The sequence below is a fragment of the Drosophila biarmipes genome, chromosome 2L (assembly GCF_025231255.1).
Source record: "Drosophila biarmipes strain raj3 chromosome 2L, RU_DBia_V1.1, whole genome shotgun sequence".
NCBI lineage: Eukaryota > Metazoa > Arthropoda > Insecta > Diptera > Drosophilidae > Drosophila > Drosophila biarmipes.
In genome coordinates this window covers 8,595,773-8,610,854 of record NC_066612.1, presented here as the reverse complement: position 1 = coordinate 8,610,854, position 15,082 = coordinate 8,595,773, and the positions used below count along the sequence as shown (strand labels likewise).

General features: G+C 43.2%; 3 protein-coding genes across 4 annotated transcripts; all 3 read right to left on the bottom strand.

The window, feature by feature from the left end:
• Nucleotides 1–479: 479 nt before the first annotated feature.
• LOC108032387 (transmembrane reductase CYB561D2) lies at nucleotides 480–1,911 on the bottom strand. Of its 2 annotated transcripts, XM_017106209.3 has the most exons (4): nucleotides 1,824–1,911; nucleotides 1,381–1,741; nucleotides 1,124–1,316; nucleotides 480–846 (listed from the first exon to the last, which is right to left on the bottom strand). In XM_017106209.3, exons 2-4 carry the CDS (start codon nucleotides 1,690–1,692, stop codon nucleotides 536–538), a joined length of 816 nt encoding a protein of 271 aa, XP_016961698.1. In that variant the 5' UTR covers nucleotides 1,693–1,741; nucleotides 1,824–1,911; the 3' UTR covers nucleotides 480–535. The 2 variants fall into 2 exon arrangements, with proteins under 2 accessions (XP_016961698.1, XP_043950043.2); XM_044094108.2 differs by lacking the exon at nucleotides 1,824–1,911 and having other exon boundaries at nucleotides 1,381–1,765.
• Nucleotides 1,912–3,971: 2,060 nt separating this feature from the next.
• On the bottom strand, nucleotides 3,972–5,266 carry LOC108032438 (uncharacterized). The gene has a single exon (XM_017106261.3). It carries the CDS (start codon nucleotides 4,852–4,854, stop codon nucleotides 4,186–4,188), a length of 669 nt encoding a protein of 222 aa, XP_016961750.1. The 5' UTR covers nucleotides 4,855–5,266; the 3' UTR covers nucleotides 3,972–4,185.
• Nucleotides 5,267–7,638: 2,372 nt separating this feature from the next.
• On the bottom strand, nucleotides 7,639–14,252 carry LOC108032630 (alpha-2-macroglobulin). The gene is made up of 7 exons (XM_017106571.3): nucleotides 14,008–14,252; nucleotides 11,844–12,569; nucleotides 11,357–11,783; nucleotides 10,953–11,290; nucleotides 10,339–10,892; nucleotides 8,019–10,150; nucleotides 7,639–7,958 (listed from the first exon to the last, which is right to left on the bottom strand). The coding sequence occupies exons 1-7, from the start codon at nucleotides 14,088–14,090 to the stop codon at nucleotides 7,719–7,721; spliced, it is 4,500 nt and encodes a 1,499-aa protein (XP_016962060.1). The 5' UTR covers nucleotides 14,091–14,252; the 3' UTR covers nucleotides 7,639–7,718.
• Nucleotides 14,253–15,082: the final 830 nt, after the last annotated feature.

Sequence of the window (15,082 nt, the reverse complement as noted above, 5' to 3'; positions counted from 1 at the left end):
ATGTGTCAGAAATCGAACAGATAAAACACCTTGCCTAGTTTCTGATTTTTATAACAAATCATGGCGCGTACCAGAAATGTTGTTTAAGACCGAGTCATTAAGGAACATTATTAATCATTCTTAATCAAGTTTGTTAAAAATCCCTTTTTTCGCTTCTACTAGAGATTGCCGATAAGCAATCCTTACTATAATCGAACGAGTGTATTCAATAGTCGATTTACAACATTCACAAACTTTATCTGCTGTCAATCAAAAGGGGTTTGTATTTCCCCGATGGCGACAGAACGTGTGCTCGAATGTCTGACCGCTAGTTACTACACCGGGTTTTCCCACTCGCTAATGATGCATTGTTAAAGTATTTACTCAGCTTTATGGGATCCATAAATTAAAAGTACTCAAAAACCTATGAACAATAAGATTAGCCAGTAGAGAAGGGTTCCCGAAATTGTTAGATAGGTCAGAGATGGGGAGATAATAGGTTTATAAGATATAAATAGATTTATTTACATTCGAAAGCTAAGTCTGTGTCTCCTACCTAAAACTGCTGGGATATACTTTGGCACTTTTGATAGAGCGCCTTCATGGGTCCGTAGCTCGACAGAACCAACGAAATGAGGGTGAGGCACTTCATCAGGACCTGGAAATCCGTTTCGGTGCGGCTCTTGAAGTATCCCGTCTGGTAGCCGTAGTACTGGGTCACCAGTGCGATCACGAAGCAGGCGAATCCCAGGAAATTGTGGAATGTCTTGTTCAGCAGGGGCGTAATAAGTTTCTTAATACGCGGGGAGAAGAGGGCCGCCAGGCCGGAGGTCATGGCCAGAATGCATAGCACAAAGGCGGTCATTCCTGTTGGTAGATGGGGAATTTATGAATCGTTGTTCAACAGATCTTACAAGTAATGCCCATATGAGCAGAGCTATAGTTATAAGAAATTAATTTGATATCTTTATGACTTTTGAAGGCATCAACTGCGTAAAAACTCGTTTTATAGTACAAAAATGAAAAACGATTGAAGAAAATATAATTGTTTTCGTTGCATTGAAAACCAAAATAGTTAAACAACCTATTTTTCCACTGATATTAGCATCTGCTGCCATATTCATTATCTATTTGTTTTACTCACCCAGCTTGCCATGTGTGGATTGCAGCAAAAACCCCTTCTGTATCATTTTGATAAGAGCTCCAGCTGCCCCACAGCCGCCACCCAATGTGAGGACCACCCAGTGTATGGTGGTCTTGGTCTGGCGTTTATATCCGTTCGTCAAGACATTGCCACCGTAATGGATCATAACTCCCTCGGCCATGAAGAAGGAGAACTGCGATATGGAGCGACATTTAGTATGTTCTTCCAGGAGGTTATGGCATCCCAAAACTATTTACCCCAATGGTCACCAGCCAGGCGTGCAGCCCGGTGCCAGATAATCCCGTTCGCAGGGTCAAGTAGGAGATGTAGATGGTGATGAATCCAATGCACATCTGATTCAGGACATTCAGGAAGAACTCCAATCTCTGCCAGCGATTCTGAGCCTCGTGGCCGGATAGCGTGCTGTGAGGCATTTTCGAATAGCGTCGCGGAGATTCGATCGGAATGAATGTGGGCCGGCGCTGCGATTCCGTGCGGATCGAGATCGTACTGCCGTAGTCGACGACTGGCTGGGCTCTACTAACCACGGGCTGCTGACTCTCGGACATTGTAGTTTCCGTCTTCCAGTTTCTTCGCCCGCTAGTCCTTATCAGTGCGCTGAAATAATGTTTTTTTCGTGTTAACATTCATACAATTGTCGACTGATAATACTGCCTGCCCCTTTTCAGAGACAAATTACCGCCAATTTGTTTTATTATTGGGCAAAACCAGATGTAGCCCGAATACGATGCGTATTAAATGTTTAATGTTCGACCGATACGCCTGTTGAACCTTGTTAGTCACACCATTTGCTCAACGGTTTATGAGTAACTGCCGAAGTCTAGTTACCTGCACCGTCATTTCCCACTCTAAACTTGACCACAAAACTAAAAAAAGATGTGTTCCTATTCGTATCGGTTTACTCTTCGGGAAGCTATCAAAGTGCAGACAAAACCACAAATAGACCTTCGGTCGTGTGCCCTTTTAAATTTCCGATAGCGCGCAAATGGATTTTGCCGATCAATTTGCATTTATCAACACTAAACGAAGCTTACTTCTTGATGCACCAGTGTTGGCAGCTTAGCTTTATTCAAATGAGTATTAATCAATTTTTTTTAAATCATGTTTTTTTTTTTAATAACTACCACTATAAGCATGATGCTAATTATTCAAAACTTATAAACATCCTCATATTTGTAAGTACAATCCGTAGCAAAAATCATTGTACAGTCACTTAAACATTTTGTAATTCGGAGATATACTGTGGAAAATAACAGAATAGAAAATACAAAAATTTAAAGGGTTCGGTTTTTTAGAAGAATTGGTTTTTGCCAAAATATTTTTATACTGTTGGTATATGGGGCTGTTATAAATAGGAAAACCCGATTAGTTAAATGAAAAACAAATTTTTAAAGATTCAGTTTTTATTGAATTTTACAAAGTTTTTTTAATCATTATCGATTTAAAAAAGTTCACAATTTAATTGAGTGTTGATGTATACTAAAAAACAAATCTAATTACCTTTGCAAAGGGAAAACAGGGATCTACTATAACATTTATTTTTAAATACGGAAATTCACATTTTTACCTCAACAGAAATTTTTGTTCTAGCTTTTATTAAACATTATCAGCTCGGCATATAAAATGGAAATGTTCGTTACAGTTTTTGAAGTAAAAACCGACTGCTGTCATTACCAGGCAGTATTTGTCTTTGATCTCGGGGTCATCTTTTTTGAAGTCCAAGGATTTAACGTGGTTGCCCGAGGCCAGTGAGGCAGTCCATCCTGGATGGGCCAGCCGGTTAAAGCCGGTCCAGTAGAATTTATCACCGTAGATCAGACTTTGACTCCAATGAAGCCTTAATCCTGTCCAGAGTTTCCTTTATAACATCCAGTCTACTCCTGGCAAGAGTCCTTACTGCGTCTAGTTTGCCATTCACTTCCCTGCCTAGATTCTGCTGACGTCTACTTACATCGTCGAACACATAATCCAATTTTATTTGGGTATCGAGTAAGGTGCGGTTTAGGGAGGGCCGAAAGAAGCTTTGAGAGTACGTAGGGGATCCACAAAGATGTAGTGCGATTAGCGCATACAAAAAGTATGTACGCAATTTTAACATATTGCGAGAGTACGAGCGGCGATGTCGAGGGTCTTACTGGGACTGATTCTGGGTTTGTTCTGGGGATGTGTACAGCATCCCAAACCGACTCCGAAAACTAACGACATGCGTGTGATAAGACCCTCCAGCACAGGCAAATGAAAAAATTCGACTTTAATGTGATTTTTGCTTTATTTGGTTCAAGGGCAACCGGATCATTGAGCTGATAGTGCGATTACCGGACTAAGAAACATTTAATAAACATATGTTTTAAATATAGTTGTGAATGTATATACCGTCGCAAAAGGTATTTTAAAATTTGTCATAAGTTTGTAACGCAGTAAAGGAAACTTTTTCGACCCTATAGACATAGTATATCTTCCGTTTCAATTTTTATCCACTCACACATTAAATCATATGTAGTATTACTCTAGGCACTGTGTTCCAAAAATCGTTGCATACCTGGAAGGCTGTTTTCTTCATGTTTTATCTTTTTTTCGGAGTCAAGAGAGCACACACATGCAACTATACCTTTTTGATCAAATTAGCCAATATAAAAATTAAATATTTTTACAAAAAGAAAATGTTCTAGCTCGTACCAAATTCTCTTTCTGAACCATTGCTTTGTCAGTTTGTCACAATGACTTCAAAGGAAATATGATATTCATATTCTATTAAAATATTTGTTATACATTGTGTTGATATTCCCCCATTTTGTTATACTTACAAAAAATGTACGACACACAGAAATAGATTTGTTTTACATTTATTTTAAAATTTCTTAAGGTAACAGGTTTTTTTCCATATAAATTCTTGTATGTTGGCAGGCATTTTAACAATAGTTTTCCCTTCTAAAGTAATGAAACACATGTTTGGTAACAAATATTAAGACATTAATAAATACATTTTCTATCTTAAAATAATCTGGAGTTTGTACAGAATGCAGGATTAACGACAGCTGTTCCTAACTTGCCAAGCTGCCGAATTTCTGGTAGAGGGATTTCATAGCTCCAATGCTGGTGATGACCATCAGGACCATCGTGGCGACCTGCATAAGAATCACGAAGTCCTGTCCTTGGCTCTTGAAAATTCTAGTTTGCGTGAACCCATAAAACTGGGCCATCATGGCGATAACAAAGGCGGCAAAGCTGATGACCACATGGAAGGTTTTGTTGATCAGCGGCGGGATGGTGGGGCTAAGGGATCTGGCCAGGAAGGCGGCCAGGCCGCTGAGCAGTGAGATGAGGCAGAGGATGAAAGCGGCGAAGCCCAGCCGGGCATGAATTGTGACACTAACGCTCCAATCATCGCGTATTAACTGGACCAGGCAGCCGGCCACGCCCATGCCGCCGCCCAGAATCTGGAGAGCCACGTGGAAGAACGTCTTGTATTTCCGGGAATATCGAAGTGTAAGCCAACTGCCGTCGTAGAAGCACATCATGCCCTCGGCCATCAGGAAGACGAAGCCAAAGGTCACCAGCCAGGCATGGAGACGAATGCCCGAAAGGTCATTGCGCAGACAGGTCCAGCTAACCCAGATGGTCACGAATCCTATGCACAGCTGGTTGATCACATAGAGCACCGCTTCAATGTGCTGCAGCACAGAGGTGGGCTTGGATTTTTCATCACTCATTTTGCAACTGCTTTATACTAATTTCTAGTTTTAGCAAATTGGGAATATTAATTTCCTAATTAATAGTAATTGTTATAGTATTTGTTGCCTTTTGAAAACGTTACTTTACAAATTAAATATTTTTTTATTAACTGCTGGTGACACTCCTTTATACTAATTTCACAAAAATGGTAATGCTAATTTCACCGAAATTGTAATATTAATTTCCTAAATAATTGTAATCGATGCTTCACAAAAACTATAATGTTTAATTGCTTAAATTTTTCTAATTGTAGCTTTTCGAAAATGTTACTTTAAAAATGTAATATCTTTTTAATCACTTTCGATGACACTCTTTTATTCTGATTTCACAAAAATACCAAGGGTAATTTCACGAAAATTGTAATATTAATTTCCTAATTATTTGTAATCGAAGTTTCACAAAAACTGTTATATTTAATGACTTAAATAATTGTTATTGCAGCTTTTGGAATATGTGACTTTTAAATTGAAAATATCCTTTTTAAGGAACTGTAATTTCTCAAAAATATTTAATTTTCAATGGTAACTATCCTTGAAAGGACACTTTTTTGAGTTAGTTTCCAGTTTATTAACTATGTGTGGACTGTGGAACCGTTGCGTATCAATTATTACAACGAACCACAAGCGACTGAGGTTTTTATTGCCTTCGGAGTGGTTAGCTAAAATGACTTTCACTATACTTGCTGACTATTTGTTTGCTATCGGTTTATCAGCAAAACATTTTGGGTACCTCATTCTAATGCATTTGACTCAAAGGATTATACAATGTTATTGAGTGGGCGGTTGCATGTTCACGTTCGCAATATCTTTGGCCAAGCGATCTAATCGGAATCAGCCTCATCGACATCCATTCATTCACTCAATGATGTCGCGGGGCTTTTGCGGCAAAAGTGAAAAAGGATTACCATTCAGGGGCTCTTGCGAATGCGCTCGCACTCACGTTGACCATCCAATGTCCATAATTGGACATGAGCCCGGGGGCTAAATTTAAAGGGGTTATTAATATTAATTAGACTTCAGTTGCTCAAGTGCTGGCCCACTCTTGTACCACTTATTGATAATATACATAATACGTATGTATTCCCGTCGGTTCGCAAGTCACCATCGCCTTATCGGTATTCAAAATCGCACGTACGAGATAAAGTTTACCTCACTTTTTAAAATATACATATATTTTTGTATGTCATCTGGCCAATTGTCTAGCCAGACTGTTTGATTTTGGCCACTCACCTGCAGACAGAGCACTTTTAAATCTCCGGCACGCGTAAAAGTTCATGGATACGATAAGCTGCACATTTTTTAATTAAATGATGTAGCGCTATGTTTACAAAAATTAATTGCTGACTCAGCTAGCTTCCTATCTGCCATCTGACATTCAGCGTGATTAAGGTATATTGGATTAAACTTCAAGTAGTGCTAAAATAATGCTTGGTGATTAGACCGGTGCCGCCCAGATTGATGTGGCAGGACTTGATTTACGAAGCTTTGCACTTCGTACCGGGAACCTTAAGTGAGCTCCGATTCGAGCTGATAGCGTTCGGTTGCCTTCCGCCCCTTATTATCATAGATAACGACTGGGCACTGCTTAAGATTGGTCACCTCAAATGGTCCGCCTCAGTGGGAATGCATTTTTCCGCACTCTCTGTCAGACTTTCAAAGTATACAGTTACCAGCTCCAATTCTGAGTTCTAAATTCTAGTTCTCCGACTCTAGGTTGTCTGAATTCCTAAGTTTCGATTAGGCCTCTTCATCACTAAGTCTAACTTATAGATTATTTGGAAGGGAGGAGGAGCACCAGTACCCTTGCCCTTAGTCTCCGAAAATCAATTCATCGGGTTCAACCAAACATTTTCGGGTTTAATCTCGTCTTCCTTAAAGTTATAGTTCTTGCATCGCACTTCTTAATCCGTTCTGTGGGACCTGCAAATGTTTTCTGACTAAATTCAAATTCACCGAAACTATTTCTTCAAAATTGTATTATCGATATATATCAGATGCGGAATTTCACTTGAATAACACAGGAAATAAGACGTGTGGATAAACGGATAAAAAGGAAGTTAGATTGAAATGTTTTGACCTTTGTAACGTCCTTTTCCGGACTTATGGAAAACCTCTTATCTCTTTCTGTGAAATCCCAGTGCAGATTTGGCCTCTGCCACCTCTGATTTTGACCTTTGTAACGTCCTTTTCCGGACTTATGGAAAACCTCTTATTTCTTTCTGTGAAATCCCAGTGCAGATTTGGCCTCTGCCACCTCTGATACCCTTGGGTACCACGAGTTCATTTTCTGTATAATTATTATCCAGTATTAGGTGCGGCTATACTTATTTCCTTTGGGGGACCCACGATAACTCCATAAGGATGCCTTTTAAATAGCATAAAATAAAATATAAAAACCATAAAATATGTGCAGCTTTCAAGGTGAAGTTGTGCACATTCATAGGATTACAGACTTCGATACGATCGTCAATGGTAAATATAAGATATTTCACGGTCCATGGAGTTCAATGTACCCGGAACTTATCTTTATCAATCTGGTGTTTCCTTGCTGATCTAAAGGAAGAAATTTATATCTTTCTAACCAATAACCTTTAAGTTATCTCTAGCAATGGTAATTTTTAGCTGTCTGAAAAATCTGAAGAAAGAAATTTATATCTATCTAACCAAGAACATTGGGTAAGGTGTTTTTTGCCGTCCTATCCTTACAGATATGTGGGACATTAGAAAGGTTGCCTTAAAACCGAAAGAGAAATTAGAAAACAATTGTTATGTACATTATAATCACAATATTTTATTTGTTGCAAGGACAGAAAGTGTTATTCGTTCGTTTTGGTTTGGGTACTTCAGCACTTGCTCTTGCACTCGTCTCCTTCGCAAATGTCGCAGAGCTTGGAGTCGATGGAGTAGTACTCGGTGGCCTTCTTGTTCGTGTCGTAGTAGTCGTAGAGGATCACCGAGGATGGTTTCTGGTTGGCCACCGCATGCGTCCTGTAGGCCTCGATGGGAATGCATTTGCTCTCGCCCTTGGACAGATTCTCAAAGTAGACAACCACCACAGAGTCGCCGTTCTTGGACTCCACCAGCTGTAACAAGAGAATTGTAAGTAAGTAATTGAAGTATGTCTGTGGGAGCCTTTAACTAACCCGCACACGCTCGATCTGGCGGATTTCCTTGAAGCTGTCCTCATCGGCGGTGTATCCAGAGGGCAGGGAAACCTCCAGAATGGCCATGTTGGACTCCTTGGACTTGCCCTCCTCAACGTAGTCCACGCACACGTTCAGCTCCAGCTTGGCCGGCGAAGTCTCGGGCAGGACAGTGGTCTCAACCTTGAAACTGGGCTTCGGGTCCTTCTCCACCACATTGTACTGGTAGCTGATCTGGACGAGAGCCGCGCCCGTGCCCTTGGCCTCGAACTCCAGGGACTTGGTGCCCTGCGGGAACTCAACGGTCTGCAGCAGCAGATCATTCTCCTCCGATGTGGTCAGCTTCTCGGTCTTTTCGCGCTTGCCCTTGTTGGAAACGGTCACGTCCCATTTGGCCGCCTCGTAGCCCGACTTCTCAGCGAACTTGATCAGGGCGGTGAGACCCACGACCGTGTCCTGGCTGGAGGCGAATCCACCGAAGCTATTACGCTGGGCCACCAGCCAACGAACCGTGTTCAGAACTGTATCGGCCGTCTCCTGCTCAGATTCCAGGAGGGAGAGCAGGGCGTAGGAGGTGATCTCCACATCCTGACTCCAAATCCAACACCACCAGCGTCCGCAGTTCTTGGACGCGCGCAGCTTCTCCAAATCCTCGGTCCACCAAGTGCGATCGTCCTCCTTTTGGGCCAGGGACTTCAGACTCTCCACCAGCTTGACAGCACCTGGAGCCTTGGCCCTCTGCAGAGCATAGATGGCAATGGACTTGGGCAGCAGTTCCACGGAATCCGCCGTATTGGCGCTGAGATAGGCCACCGCCTTGTCAATGGCCGCCTGGTTGGGTTTCTCCTGCTCCAGCAGAGCCAGCAGTGAGCTGGCGGTGAGTGTCAGGTGAGATCGCTGAGAGCCGTAGAAGTACTCTCCCTCCTCCGTGAAGCTTCCGTTCTCCGCCTGGCGGGTGAGCAGGAACTCATAGCCCTTGGCCAAGAGCTCCTCGTCCAAGTCGACGATATCCTTGATCTTGCTGAAAGAACGCAGGACATAGGCGGTCAGCCAGGTGGAGCCATTGCGTTTCGGATCCTCCTCCCTCCACTTGTAGGGGCCAAAGGAACTGTAGCTGCCGTCGTCGTGGCGGTAGTGCAACATATTCTGATAGCCCTCCTGCAGGTTCCTCTTAATCCGAGTGTCCAGAGCAGGGGTCAGTTTCTTGATGCTCTGCAGGTAGTCCCGAACCAGATAGTTGGGCACCAGCTTGGACATGGTCTGCTCACCACAACCGCTGGGCAATCGCAGAAGGTTCTCCAGGTTCTTCACCACCGGACCGAGGAGATCACCCACCAGTCCGAACTCCACGCGCTCCGAATCGGGAACCACTTCCTCCGGCACTTCCAGCTCGAAGGTGTTCTTGAACTCGCCGGTATCCTTGAGATTGATGAAGAAGGCCCTGTTCTGGTACTGGGTCACACCCTCGGGAATCACCTTGAGCGCCTTGTGCACAGCATCACCGGCCAGCGGTGAGATGGCCGTGAATTTCAGTAGAATGTTGCCAATAACCTTGGGGCGGATGAGGAATGAGGCACCTGCCGCCTCGTTGGCACCCACTCGGATTTTCTGCGAACGCTTCTGGTCGCCAATGACCTCGTTCGAGGCATCCACAAAGTCGTACTCGCCGTCCTCATTATCCAGGGTCAGCTCCACGTCCAGTATCTTGGGCAGGTAGTTGAAGACCAGGGCCGGCACACTGATCACCTCACCGCGTTTCACAGAGAAGGGCAGGCGGACGGAGACGAAGAACGGCTGGAATGTCTTGATGTTCGTCTTCTCATCCGTGACACCCAATCCCTTCTGAGGATGCAGCGAAAAGCCGGTGACCACCCAGCTGGTGATCGTATCGGGTATGGTCTTCACCCACTTGAAGACCTCCTCCTCAGTGCTCTCAATATCGGCGAAAATCCAAGTCTCGGCAAAGTTCTTTCGCACAGCCGGTGCGGAGGGTGCAGCTCCTGACTCGGCGGAGAATCCTACGGCTTGAGGAGCGGCGCCACCCAGGGCGGCAGTGGTTGAGTGGAAGACCGGGCTATCTTGGGCAACTGCTGTCTTCCTCATCGCAAAAAGTGCTCCACCGCCAAAACCTTCTGTAAAATGTACTTTTTTTTAGTAAGACCCAGTAAAATATTTATATAAAATTTTGCCTAAGATTCTGCAAATAATATACAATGCATATATGGTCTATGTGCTTGATTTCACTCCGAGTGAACCCAAAAATATTTGTTTTTAACCTATGAATAGGTATTACTATAGTAATATTATATATCATACATACGCGTATAGGAGACAGGAGCGGTGAGATTGTAGAAGAAGTAGGCATTGGTCATGGTCACCACGCCAGTGCGTTCTCCGGGGAAGTAGGAGTAACCACCCTGCCAGGGAGTGGACGTATCGTAGCCATTCAGACGCCAGTTGAAGGAGTCCTTGTTCAAGTCGTTGTTGTTGCCCAGCAGGAGCACACTCTGGTCGACGGCCAGCAGGCCAACGAAGGACTTTGCCGGCGTCTTGATCTCCAGCTCAACATCGGCACCCGGTTTCACCTCCTCGGGACCATTGATTTCGATCTTGTTCTGCAGCTCAACCTCCACGCTGAAGGTGGCCTCGGCATATCGGAATTCACCGGTCTCATCCACATAGTAGAAGTACACACGACCATGGGGAGCAGTCAGGAAAGTGGGCTTCAAGGTGATGTTGACGATTTTTTGGGGTTCGGCCAGCTCCACTCGCTTGGTTTCCAGAATGTTTCCGCGTCCCACAATGTTGTACACAAAGTACTTGAGCGGACGACTGGAGTTCAGGGTTACCTGATACTCCTCACCGATCTTTAGGCTGTAAAAGGTAAAGTAATCATTGATAAAGGTTTAATAATGTAAAAGGATGGGTAGCTACCTCCAGGTGTCCTTGGGCCTCTGCACGTCGGCCTTGAACCACTCCTTTTCTTCCTCCTCGGCGGGATTCTCGATCTGCTTTGGCTCCCTGTATGGGTAGGTGGTGTAGAGCTCACGCTTCTCGTCCACAAACTCCAGCTCAATGCTGTAGTAACGAGTGAAGTTCTGGATGTCCGGCAAATCGGGCAGAGTCACCTTGAAGACCGCCACACTCGACTCATTCAAATGGCTCTCAAACACAATGGTTTTCTTCTCGATCTTTGGCAGTTCCGGTTCCTTGTGCTCGGCGCCAAAGCTATATAGGCCGTAATTGCGTCGAATTCCCTCAGTGAACTTGGCCTATTGGTTAGAAAAAGGTTAATATTTGTTAGAAAGGAATCAAAGAGTGTAGCATCATTAACCCACCTTAACCACCGACTTGGTGTCCGTAACCACAGTTCCATCGACGAATGTTATCTTGAAGGATATCTCCTGCTCCTTGTCGGGTTTGAAGGAGAAGCAGGTGGAGTAGTCCGTGCAGGACATCTCATAGCGATAGGGATACAGTTGGATGCCACCGGTTTCGTTGAGCTTCACACCGGTGAAGTCCTCCTCCACGGTGGCCGTAATTTGGGCATATGAGGACGAGGTCTTGTGCGGCAGATAGCTGGCGAACTCCTTGAGATCCATGGTCAGCTTGGCCTTGCCACTGACCATGTCGGCGGTGCCAATGACCGAGTGTCCGGGGAAGTCTTTGCGCACGGTCTTGCCGTCCACATTCTCCCAGATGCTCGTGTCGTCCAGGTGCACATTGACCAAAACCTTGCCGTTCACAGGCTTGCCATACGTATAGCTATGGGATTCATTTGAATTAGAATTACTAGGACCTAGTTGGAGAAGAGGCTTTACTCACTTGGCCTTGAGGACAACGTTTATTTCGCCATCTCGCACCGAAACCTGCTGCGTAGCCTCCATTTTCACCGAGTACTTGGGCAGCACGTACTTCTCCACCTCGAAGTTGACCCTCTCATCGGAGTGACGCCACGAGTGCCCGAATCCCAAAAAGGGTCGGCGACCTCCATAAGAACTGCCGGACTCCTGCTTGCCATTCTGAACCTGCAGCGACCACGATCCCAGGGTGGCGAACTCGGAGAGCTCGAATTTGCCAGTGTAAACGCCACCGGTGGTCTTGATGTGCTTCTCCTGCTTGATGCGATTCCTCTTCGAGTCCTCGAACCAGACCACCACTTCCTCCGCGGGCGTATCCGGCAGCAGGTTCTCGTTCAGGAAGATCACACGGTAGTTGATCGTGTCGCCGGGCTTGTACTTGCCCTTGTCGGTCTGGATTTTGATGTACGGCTTGAAGTTCTCCCACGACAGCTTGGTGGTGTTCTTGAACTCCAGTCCCTTGACACCCTCCGCGGTGAGGTTATAGTCGCCCGACTCCAGGGGCGGCAGCTTGAAGGTGATCTGCTTGAACTCATCGGAACTGGCCAGCTCCACGGTCTGGGTTTCGTTGTACGAGGGCCCGGTGATTCCCACTTTTAGGGTCACGGGCTCCTTGGTCTGGTGCACGGCCACGGCCACATTGTAATCCCGGTGGGAGTGGATGGTTCCGGGTCCCACAATGGTGTATTTACTGCAAGTGCATTACAAATGTTGTACTCTCTTCTCAGAAATACTTATCTGGGGTTATCAGTATTTTAAAACCGAATTGCCTCCGAATAAAATGTTAAAAAATTATATTCTATTTTTCTAATCTTAAAAGAACTTATGTGCTATTACACTTTAACCTCATGATGATAATGAGTACGTTCTTTTGAGGGAATTCAAAAATTCTTTCTTAAGCTAATGCTTTAAAGGTCTTCTGTTGTTCCAAGACAATAAACAATACATAAATATGCATGGCTATGGTAAATGTTTATAAGAGCCCTGGGGAGATAGCGGTACAAATTCCGGGAACCTGATCTACCACATAAAATTTTGAAACCGGCTCAGAGATTATATAATCCAAGTCTATAACAAGCAGCCATTTTTCTCGCACTTACAGTCCTCGATCACGTACTCCAATGTTGCTAACTTGATCCGGTCATCACTATTTGTTTATTGGCCATTGCCAACTTTGTTTGTTAACTGGGAATATTCTACCTTTTTTGATTTTTATTTTAATTGTATTCAATAAACCACCTTTATATTCGTTTCTAATTACTGATAATTACGTACACTGTAAAAAGAACAGGTACCAGATGGTGTCATAGATTAATGATTTATTTGTCAGTAAAATCATTAAGCCGTACAAAATATGTGAAGCGTTCACTTGTTTAGCAATGAAATATACAAATTTGTATGTAAAAAGTGTTACTGTGAAATGCAATTAGCATCGCAAGTTGAGTCAAACAAGAAATTCAATTAAGAGATGTGTTAAAGAACACGTAATTGGTTTCTGAATAAAAGGCATTCAAGTTTTTTCGAGCCTAATCTGACTTGAGGACATTGTGTTGTTTTGCTGTTAAGTTTTAATGACATTTTTAAATCAAGTATTAGAAAACTTTTCTATTAAACGCCAAGGGCAAACGAGATGAAATATAATACTAAGTTAATAAGTGATTAGGCGAAAAGGGAATAAAACCAAAAGAAACAAGTCAATTACCTTGGAGATCATTTAAAAACCGCCCTATCTGCCTATATGCATACTTAATTAATTAAAATATACACCGACAGTCAGCGGTAGCTGGTGATTAAGTAGTAATACTAAGTATAAAATACATATATGGGTTCCACTTTGGTAATTTTTTGTGTTAATAATGATAGTAGGCAGTAATATGATATGTCAATTATATAAACTTTTTATTTACAATTTAGGTTAGTAAATTATTAAACTCTTATAATACTATATTCATACTCTTTGATGTCACGTTGACATAGTTGTTTAGACCTATCTATAGTACTTTATCATTTACCACCCTGGTTTTACACCTACTTTTTCGCTTTCCCCAAGACCCAACTTAACTATCATTCTGACCGCGGGTGTGCGATTCGGTAGATTTGATCCCAGAGTGTTTGGGATGTGGACTTACCCCTCGGCCTTCACCGGTTCCATGGTCTGCAGCAGGGCCAAAATCGCACCAAGCGTGACAGCAAAGGCGTCTGCGCGACGCATTTTGATTGCGTTGGTGGTCCAAGGAGGGCAGGAGGAGCAAAGTGATATAAAAAATGCAAATAAAGGTGAAATTAGTTCTCTGGCTGCGGCCTGTTGCGGAAAGTGTGGTAAGCGCGGCTACAACCGACGGGGCTCGGAGCTGAGCTGGGACTGGTTTGGCCTGAGGCCCCACGGATTTGTTATAGCATCGCGACTCAGCTCCCGAGCCGGGCGGCCGGGGCAGACTTGGGCAGAGTGGAGCGAAGTCGTAAAAAATTGATAAAAATAAAAGTAAATAATACTGTGTGTGTGAGCGCGGGTATATAATCGCTATGTGTGTGCCTGTCCACTCAAATCGATGACGAGTTGGGCAAACAAAACCAAAACAATAACACTGACCACAAAAAGCCGGCAATCGCCACTCGCATATCAATAGTGGTGGGTATTTTCTTGGGGAAACTCCTAAATAAATATCATTCATAAAGGGGTATGGAGGTATGAATTAGGGGAGTTTACTGCATAAAAGGTAATTTTTTTTAACTAAAAAAAGATAAGGGAATGCAGTAAAAAATGGAATATAAATATTGTATTAAACAAATTAAAAGCTTTCTTTAATAAAAAAATAGTTTGTGGGCTAATTAATTAATTTTAATTTGATTTAAAATGAAATATCCTCATTTGTTCTACTTAACCAATTTCATGCACTTTAAATAATTAAATAAACAAAATGTTTATATCTGGCATAGCCATCAGTATAGTTTGGCAAGTTTTGAGAATGGAAAATAACGTTAAAAAATTGATTTAGAGCAATAAAAAAATACTTTTTCATTAAAAAAAAACTTCTCTTTACCTTCCTCCCACAACAGTACATTTTAAATTAAAACTAACTAAAAGACTAAGTGATTATTTCGTCATATCTAGAAATGCACATTTAAAGTGAACATTTGACGTGTTTATATAGAACAACAGCAAAAAGGTTTTGCCCCTGGGCTTAACTGATTTATGAATGATAT

Excerpts from the sequence above, each read along its gene's own strand:
- LOC108032387 (XM_017106209.3), bottom strand. The coding sequence starts at position 1,692 with ATGTCCGAGAGTCAGCAGCCCGTGGTTAGTAGAGCCCAGCCAGTCGTC. Across the intron at positions 1,317-1,380 it reads CCTGGCTGGTGACCATTGGG|TTCTCCTTCTTCATGGCCGA; the intron begins GTAAATAGTTTT and ends TCCATATCGCAG. Across the intron at positions 847-1,123 it reads ATCCACACATGGCAAGCTGG|GAATGACCGCCTTTGTGCTA; the intron begins GTGAGTAAAACA and ends ATCTACCAACAG.
- LOC108032630 (XM_017106571.3), bottom strand. The coding sequence starts at position 14,090 with ATGCGTCGCGCAGACGCCTTTGCTGTCACGCTTGGTGCGATTTTGGCC. Across the intron at positions 11,784-11,843 it reads AACGTTGTCCTCAAGGCCAA|CTATACGTATGGCAAGCCTG; the intron begins GTGAGTAAAGCC and ends TGAATCCCATAG. Across the intron at positions 11,291-11,356 it reads ACACCAAGTCGGTGGTTAAG|GCCAAGTTCACTGAGGGAAT; the intron begins GTGGGTTAATGA and ends TCTAACCAATAG.
- LOC108032438 (XM_017106261.3), bottom strand. The coding sequence starts at position 4,854 with ATGAGTGATGAAAAATCCAAGCCCACCTCTGTGCTGCAGCACATTGAA.